Below are 9,418 nucleotides of genomic sequence, written 5' to 3'. Positions count from 1 at the left end.
AAAAAAAAAAAAAAAAAAAAGGAAAAAAGAAAAAAAGAAAAAACACATTCAGGCCGGGAGCAGTGGCTCACGCCTGTAATCCCAGCACTTTGGAAGGCTGAGGCGGGCAGATCACCTGAGGTCAGGAGTTGGAGACCAGCCTGACCAACATGGCAAAACCCTGTCTCTACCAGAAATACAAAAATTAGCCAGGCATGGTGGCATGTGCCTGTAGTCCCAGCTACTTGGGAGACTGAAGTAAGGAAATGGCTTGATCCCAAGAGGTGGAGGTTACAATGAGCTGAGGTTGCACCACTGCCGTCCAGCCTAGGCGAGAGTGAGACTGTCTCAAAAAAAGAAAAGAAAGAAAATATACATTCCATCCAGAACTGTTCACCTTTATTCTATAAGCAAACGTCTTTTATTGGTTAGACACCCATATACGTGTCCCTAAGCAGGAGGCGGATGCCAAATAAGAGATAAATGGCGTTAGACACTATGAGTTGTGTGACGTCGGGTATGTCACTTCACTCCCTCTGAGCCTTGGTGAGCTTCTCTGTAAAATGAAAGGATTGTAATAACTAAGCTGGCTTCCTTCCAGCTTTAACAAACTATATGGAGGTACTTTTTGGAGTTACCTGGGTAATCTTTGAGCGTGAGATTGGCTAGAATTCCTTTAATATACCAGTATTGGGCCTTCGCTTTCGGCAGAGTCTGTGTGAAGAAGCAGAGGCGGAGTAGAGTTAATTCCGTAAGTTAACGTTCAGTTCGTGGCAGCTGGCAATCCAACCCTGGGAAAGGCTGCCAGATTTAGCAAAACTGCAAGGTGTCTGTTTTTAAATTCAAAATGAATTGGGTATCCTGCATTTTATTTGGCAACTCTATCCCGGGAATCACACTGTTCACTGTTATCACTGGTATGTTCAAAGTGGTGCTGACTTGTACTCTGTCTTGCAAAGTACCTGGAGGTCTTTTTTTTTTTTTTGAGACAGAGTCTCCGCTCTGTCGCCCGGGCTGGAGTGCAGTGGCGCAATCTCAGCTCACTGCAAGCTCCGCCTCCCAGGTTCACGCCATTCTCCTGCCTCAGCCTCCCGAGTAGCTGGGACTACAGGCGCCCACCACCACGCCCGGCTAATTTTTTGTATTTTTAGTAGAGACGGGATTTCACCGTGTTAGCCAGGATGGTCTCGATCTTCTGACCTCGTGATCAGCCTGTCTCGGCCTCCCAAAGTGCTGGGATTACAGGCATGAGCCACCGTGCCTGGCCCTAGGGGTCTTATGCTTCACTGGAGTCAAAAAAGATGAACAGAGGAAAAGACAATCATATTGCTCCTTTAAGAGTTAAGACCAACAACAGCCTTTCCTCTTTATATGTTGTTTTTGACATTAGCAAACTGGTGATTAAAAACAACTTGGGTGGCTCATACTTGTAATCCCAGCACTTTGGGAAGCTGAAGCAGGAGAATAGCTTGAGGCCAGGAGTTCAAGACCAGCCAGGGCAACATAGTGAGACCCCCATCTTTACAAAAGATACAAAAATTAGCCAGATGTGGTGGTACACCTGTAGTCCCAGCTACTCCGGAGGCTGAGATGGGAGGATCAGTTGAGCCTGGAGGCAGAAGTTGCAGTGAGCTGAGATCGTGCCATTGCATACCAGCCTGGACAACAGAGCAAGACCCTATCTCAGAAAAGGAAACAAAACAACTTGGACAATGGAAGGGGGAAAAATTCCCTCAAGCAGCCAAAATTGCACCAAATGGACTCCCAGAAGCCAAGCATTTAACTTGTTAATTGACCTATTTGGAGCCTGTCTATACTTATTTAAGAAACAATCCTATCAAGCATAGTTACTGGATTTCTCAGCTCAGGTAGATTAGAAATAGCAGATTAGAGGTGGGCTAGGTTTCTAGAGGTAAAGTACACCAGCAGAAGTTAGAAGTGAAAGCAAAGAGCCTAACAGAAGATAAATTCTTTTTTTTTTTGTTTGTTTGAGACAGAGTTTTGCTTTTGTTGCCCAGGCTGGAGTGCCATGGCGCTATCTCGGCTCACCGTGTAACCTCCGCCTCCCAGGTTCAAGCGATTCTCCTGCCTCAGTCCCCGCTACAGGCATGCACCACTACGCCCGGCTAATTTTGTATTTTTAGTAGAGACAGGGTTTCTCCATGTTGGTCACACTGGTCTTGAACTCCCGACCTCAGGTGATCTGCCTGCCTTGGTCTCCCAAAGTGCTGGGATTACAGGTGTGAGCCACTGCGCCCGGCCGAGAAATTCTTAAAACTGGACACAAGAACACAAAACGCTTGGGCTGCTCAGAGATTAGACCAACAACCCTCCATGGCTACACACCTTTTCCACATTATATGGCACGTTATAAGTGGGTATTCCTAGTGATGGTTCTGATTTTTTTTTTTTAGAAAAAGTCTAAATATGTTTAGTGTTGTCTCAGAAGACAAAATATATTTTAGACAGATATTCCTGAGTGATGAGTAAGCCTCAGCTATCTGGAAAATTCATGCAGGCGCCAGAGATCATTACTGAGTAATTCAAGCTAACTGCATCATATGCTGGTTGTACCCTGCATGCCAATATCACCTAAGGGAAGCACCACAAAAGGGAAATTCGAATCTCACTAAGCACTCGTCCATTCATGTTAACCATGCTGGCACTGATCATCCTTAATAATACACAGATAAATCTATCAGGAGCATTTCCTTGCTTCCTATGAAAGGAAGCACTCATTCCATGTGTCCCATGAAATTCAGCCAACTTCCAGAAGCTGGAGGAATATATATGGCCAAGCTATCTGGCCAGAGAGTAGACAGAAAATGGAGGCTGGGCACAGTGGCTCACACCTGTAATCGCACCCTTTGGAAGGCAAAGGCGGGCAGATCACTTGAGCTCAGGTGTTCAAGACCAGCCTGGGCAACACGGCGAAACCCCGTCTCCGCAAAAAATACAAAAAAAAAAAAAAAAAAAAAAAAAAAAAAGAGCTGGTTATGGTAGCACACACTTGTGGTCCCAACTACTTGGGAGGCTGAGGTGGGAGGATTGCTTGAGCCCGGGAGTTTGAGGCTGCAATGAACTGTGATTGTGCCACTGCACGCCAGCCTGGATAACAGAATAAGACCCTGTCCTAAAAACAAAAAATAAAAGATACTTAAAGAGATGGGGAAAAGGAAGGGCAGGCACCAAAGCACGTTATAAGCTACTTTCCTAACTACACAAGTGGAATCTTAAACTGAGGTTCCCGGGAGTTGACTGGAGCCAGAGAAGACAGACCTATAGGAGCACCCAATTGGAGTCATCCTTTGTAGTAGCCTGTATGTCTGACATGGATCAGCTTTCAGGGGGCCCTTCTACTCCTTCTGGGGAAGGGCATCAGATGTGTGGTTCTCATGTACTGCTCAGTGCACTGCCATTCCCAGTTCTTTAAAAAAAAAAAAAAAATGTCTACAGAATCGGCCAGATGCTATGGGTCATGCCTGTAATACTAGCACTTTGGGAGGCCAAGGTAGGTGGATCACCTGAGGTCAGGAGTTCCAGACTAGCCTGGCCAACATGGTGAAACCCTGTCTCTACTAAATTAAAAAAAAAAAAAAAAAAGTTAGCTGGATGTGGTGGCAGGCACCTATAATCCCAGCTACTTGGGAGGCTGAGGCAGGAGAATCGCTTGAAACTGGGAGGCAGAGGTTGCAGTGAGCTGAGATTACGCCATTGTACTCCAGTCTGGGCGATAGAGCGAGACTCTGTCTCAAAATAAATAAAATAAAATAAAAATAAAATAAAATAAAATGTCTACAGAATTAAGCTGGTCCAGGAATGACAGGGCTTCCATTTATTTGTCTTTCAATTGTGGGAGAAAAAGGATTTCTATTGAGATACTGTCATTTTGACACACAATATTTTGATTAATCTTGAGATTAAAAATCCTGTGCTCCAAAAGTTTTAACATTTAATTATGCATTTAAACAGGTTTGCTTCTAAATCTCAAAATATGGAAAGGACCTCATGTGGCTAAATATTTTGATGACCAAGCCTTCTGGAAGGTAAGATTTTTCACCTATTAATGTGATAGATTTTGAGTGCGTGAACTTAAAACATACCTGGGTATATATATTGACTTGCTGTTTTTGAGTAAAATGGAAACAAAAATGAAGTAAGGAACAGCAGGAGGAACTGGAGGAGGAACAAATCCATGATATGCGTGTGTTGGGGAGGATGGCGGGGAGGTGGCAAAGGTCACCATTTCCCTGATGCCTCAAATTCATTCACAGTCAGGGATGAGACAGCTACCACTGGCTGCACTTCCCCTTCCCATCTGCAGTCCTCAACGTAGCCAAATAGTTTGACATTCAGGTGGCAGAACCCCGCAAGGCAAGAGCAGGAAGAAACCTCAAGCCTTGGAGTCCAACCCCTTTTTTGACAGATGCTAAGAGTAGAGATATGACTTGCCAAGATCTTACAGCTGGCCAGGCGCAGTGGCTCACGCCTGTAATCCCAGCACTTTGGAAGGCCGAGGTGGGGCGATCACCTGAGGCCAGGAGTTTGAGACCAGCCTGGCCAACATGTTGAAACCCCATCTCTACTAAAAATACAAAAGTTAGCGGGGCGTGGTGGCACATGCCTGTAATTCCAGTTACTCGGGAGGCTGAGGCAGGAGAATCGCTTGAAATCAGGCGGCGGAGGCTGCAGTGAGCCAAGATCGCGCCACTGCACTCCAGCCTGGGTGACACGAGCTGACACTCTGTCTCAAAAAAAAAAAAAAAAAAAAAAAATCTTACAGTGTGTGAGTATCCAGGCTGAGTCCTGAACACAGCTCTTGATAAATGATAACAGGCAGGCACAAAAAAATTTGTTGTACAGGAGTCTGAGATCACTTAGCAAAGGGACATAGAACTCAAACAACTCAGCAGCTGCTGAGGGTCCTGTGTTACATTGTAGTGTTTGTTGTTGAGACTGTGCTAGAAAGAAAGTAAAGAAGGTTGGGGCTCACTCCCTGCCCCCCTCCCACTCTTCTGCCTTTGACCTACACTCATAGTTCACGCAGCACTCTGATGTGTCCCCTTAGGCCATCCTCTAGTCAATGCTATGGGTAGGCTAGACCAGCAGGGACCTGTATTGTCACAGCAAGTCCAGGCCAACAGAGGTCAGACTGCCGCCCGGTGTTGTACCTTTGTGAGTGGCACAGCCAAGCCAGAACCCAGGCCTTCTGAGTCCCAGGCCAATGTTTGCCCCACCCAGCATCCAAGATGTCGCTCACTAAAGGGACAGAGAAGCAGCCTTATTATGGGCCTGGACACCTGTGCCTGAGGGCTCAAGCAGAGAGAACCTGAGGAGAGACCCTGCCCCTTCTTTTCCTTCTCCTTCCTCTCCTTTCTCTTCTTCTTCCGCTTCAAATAGCTTTTTGAGGTATAACTGGCAATCAATTGTACATGTTTAGGCCGGGTGTGGTGGCTTATGCCTGTAATCCCAGCACTTTGGGAGGCCAAAGCGGGTGGATCACTTGCGATCAGGAGTTTGAGACCAGCCTGGGCAACATGGTGAGACTCTGTCTCCACTAAAAATATAAAAATCAGCCAGACGTGATGGCAGGCGTCTGTAATCCCGGCTACTCGGGAGGCTGAGGCAGGAGAATCACTTGAACCTGGGAAGCGAAGTTTGCAGTGAGCCCAAATCATGCCACTGCACTCCTGCCTGGGTGACAGAGCAAGACTTTGTCTCAAAAACAAAACAACTGCACATATTTAAAGTATATAATTTGATACATTTTAACGTATTTATACACCCAAGAGACCAACACCACCATCAAAACAAGGAGCACACTCATCACTTCCATACACTTCCTCCTGCTCCTTTGAAATTCCTCCCTCCCTATCCACCTGGTTCCACCCACAGGCAACCACTGAACTACTTTCTGTCACTGTAGATGGTTTGCATTTTCTGTAATTTTTTTGTTTGAGACAGGGTCTCACTCTGTCACCCAGACTGTAGTGCAGTGATGCCATGGTGGCTCACTGTAGCCTCAACCTCCCCAGGTTCAGGTGATCCGCCCCCCTCACCTCCTGAGTAGCTAGGACCACAGGTGTATGCCACCATGCCAGGCTAATTTTTGTATTTTTTTTTTTTTTTTTTTGTAGAGATGGGGTTTCACCGTATTACCTAGGCTGGTCTCGAACTCCTGGGTTCAAGCAATCCTCCTGCCTTGGCTTCTCAAAGTGCTGGGATTATAGGTGTGAGCCACTGTGCCCAGCCCTCTGTAATGTTATACAAAGGGAATCATGCAGCACATCCTCCCCTTTGTCTGGCTTCTTTTGCTCAGCGTGATTACTCTAAGAATCATCCGTGTTGTTGCGTGTAACTGACTTTATCAGCTTCTCTCTGCAGCTGTCAGCTCCTAGCTTCTCCCAACAGCCAATCTCTCTTTGTCCCCTGCAAGGGTTCTTGCCTATTTAGCAGAATCAGGGTACTGTATTGAAAGGACTCAGAAAATTGGTTTAATCTATTCATTCATTCCTCAAGTATATATTGAATAACTATTCTATACCAGGTACTACGCTAATCAACCAAGGATACCACAAACAGGATAGATCTCCAGCTCAGTCACTTGAGTTGCAATAAGTATTTGCTGGATAGGTCAGGTTCAGTGGCCCACACGTGTAATCCCGGCACTTTGGGGATTACTGAGACAGGAGGATCTCTTGAGCCCAGGAGGCCAAGGCTGCAGAGAACCATGATCCTGCCACTGCACTCCAGCCTGGGTGACACAGTAAGACCCTGTCTCTGAAAAAAAATTTGCTGGATAAATTAAGGAAATCCGAGGAACCCTATCTAACACTAGCCACTGCAGCAACAGGTAAACTAGAAAGAGTGTGCATTTGGAATGAGGAAACCCGATGTTAGCCATCATTCTGTAATGTCATGTATTATGTAATGTAGTGTAAATGTATTGTATTATGTAATGTATGTATTATGTAGTCAAGTTCCTCGACCTCTTTCACTGGTAAAATAAGAGTAGTAATCTTTGCAGTATCTAAAAAAGTGGGTTATTTTAAAGATCAAGTGAGGTAATAATGTCTGTAACAACATTCTGTAAAATGCAAACCACCACATGAATGTGAAAGTTTATTACTAGGGATTTAGCCAACCACAAAGGAATGTGTGAGCATAAGAGCTATCATATTGCAAGCCTACAGTTCCTGATTTTGTGCTAGGTGCTTTTCCACATTACCTGCTTTTATCCTCACAACAACCCTGCATAAAAGTAAGTATCTCGCCCAGGTGAGGTGGCCATGCCTATAATCCCAGCACTTTGGGAGCCTGAAGTGGGCAAATCACTTGAGGTCAGGAGTTTGCAACTAGCCTGGCCAATGTGGTGAAACCCTGTCTCTACTAAAAATACAAAACAAAAAAAAGCCAGGCATGGTCGCGGATGCTTGTAATCCCAGCTACTTAGGAAGCTGAGGCAGGAGAATTGCTTGAGCCTGGAATGTGGAGATTGCAGTGAGCCGAGATTGTGCCACTGCACTCCAGCCTGGGTGACAGAGCAAGGCTCCATCTCAAAAAAAAAAAAAAAAAAAAAAAAAAAGTAAGTATCTCAGTCTTGAAGATGATGAAACGGAGGCCTAGAGAGATTAAGTAACTTGCCCAAAATGACAGAACTAATGCATAGAAAAGAAGAAACTTGATGTCTTTTGGCTCCAAAGACACCCCACATATGTGTTGAGTACAGTTACTAGAGAAAAGTTATTCCACCCCCACCCCACCCCCAGAAATCTTCTGACTTGTTTTCTCGCGGTTGAGTAGGACCATTTATTCGGCAGTGTACCATTCTCAGCTTGCAGTTGAAAGCCAAATATCCATTAAAGAGGCAAGGATGCAAACTTGCAAAGCTGATAAATCCAGGGGTGATTTTTAAAAAAATTTTTATTTCTTTGCAAACCATCCAACAAGACATTTTAAATACTCTTAATGAATTTCATGGAACTGACTGCCAGGGTTGGAAGAACATTAAAGCCAGCTCAGCCACTGCTTCACTGGTTGGCCAGACCACACCTGGCACTTCTAGGAGGGCGCACTCACCACTCCCCAAGGGCAACCATCTCATCCTCCGATGGTTTATTAAAATGCACTCATTCATTTGCTAATTCATTCCACTACATGTATTACCCAATTTGTGACACGGTGTGAAGTACCAGAGAGACAATTCTAATATAGTTATGGGTCTCCAGGAGCCAGACATGCTAATCTCCTATCCTCCTGCAGTGGTCCTCACCAGATACTTATTTACAAAAATTCAGTTTGTTTATTTTATTACTTTTTTTTTTTTTTTTTTGAGACAAGAGTCTTGCTTTGTAGCTCAGGCTAGAATGTAATGGTGTGATCTCGGCTCACTGCAACCTCTGCCTCCCAGGTTCAAGCGATTCTCCTGCTTCAGCCTCCTGAGTAGCTGGGACTGCAGGTGCCTGCCACCACGGCTAATTTTTGGAGTTTTAGTAGAGATGGGGTTTCACCACGTTGGCCAGGCTGAAGTGATCCGCCGGCCTCAGCCTCCCAAAGTGCTGGAATTACAGGCGACCGGCCGGAATTAGTTTTAAGAAGTGCATGTCAGTGAGCCCTTGTGCTTTGCTAAGCATGAAATAAAATCCATGGTTTATTAAACTGAAAGAAGGGAAAGGTTTATTTTAATGAAAGCAGAAGACACATGAAAGATTGTGTCATAAACTGAAGTTCTGGCCGGGCATGGTGGCTCACGCCTGTAATCCCAGCATTTTGGGAGGCTGAGGTGGGCAGATCACCTGAGGTCAGGAGTTTGAGACCAGCCTGGCCAATATGATGAAACCACGTCTCTACCAAAAATATAAAAAATTAGCCAGGTGTGGTGGTGCGCGACTATAACCCCAGCTACTCAGGAGGCTGAGGCAGAAAAATCACTTGAATCCGGGAGGCAGAGGTTGCAGTGAGCTGAGATCGTGCCACTGCACTCCAGCGTGGGCGACAGAGCGAGACTCTGTTTCAAAAAAAAAAAAAAAAAAAAAAAAAATAAATAAATATAAATAATGTAAAATGAAACAAGCAATCCTGGCAGTAGCTGCTGGAATGCGAGGCGGGAGAGGTCATAGGGAGGTCAGCGAGAACTGAGCATGGAGTTGCGTTGGATTTGGCTGAGCAGCAGGAAGTGCAAGGCATTCCAAGCAAGGGGCAGGGAACAGAAGCAGCATGAGCAACCTGGCTAGGCATTGTGTGAAAAGGCTGAACACCAAAAGCAACGGCAGCAAAAGCAAAAATTGACAAATGGGATCTAATTAAACTAAAGAGCTTTTGCACAGCAAAAGAAACTACCATCAGAGTGAACAGGCAACCTACAGAATGGGAGAAAATTTTTGCAACCTACTCATCTGACAAAGGGCTAATATCCAGAATCTACAAAGAACTCAAACAT

The 9,418-nt window shown here is 45.2% G+C and overlaps 1 protein-coding gene across 6 annotated transcripts in view; it reads left to right on the top strand.

Annotated features, from left to right (window-relative positions):
• The window catches only part of RHCE (Rh blood group CcEe antigens), a 72,946-nt gene that overhangs the window by 58,412 nt on the left and 5,116 nt on the right, over window positions 1-9,418 (top strand). For 3 of the 6 annotated variants that reach the window (XM_017856160.1, XM_017856161.1, XM_017856157.1), the window contains exon 9: window positions 3,952-4,025. The exons of the other annotated variants lie outside the window; for them this stretch is intronic. In XM_017856160.1, coding sequence (XP_017711649.1) covers window positions 3,952-4,025 — 74 coding nt within the window. The remainder of the gene's footprint in view (window positions 1-3,951; window positions 4,026-9,418) is intronic. 6 annotated transcript variants of the gene reach the window in all.

Source organism: Rhinopithecus bieti, unplaced genomic scaffold (genome assembly GCF_001698545.2).
Source record: "Rhinopithecus bieti isolate Rb0 unplaced genomic scaffold, ASM169854v2 scaffold_41644, whole genome shotgun sequence".
NCBI classification, from domain to species: Eukaryota; Metazoa; Chordata; class Mammalia; order Primates; family Cercopithecidae; genus Rhinopithecus; species Rhinopithecus bieti.
Note: the sequence above shows the minus strand (reverse complement) of the source record. Positions and strands in the feature narration are given on the sequence as shown.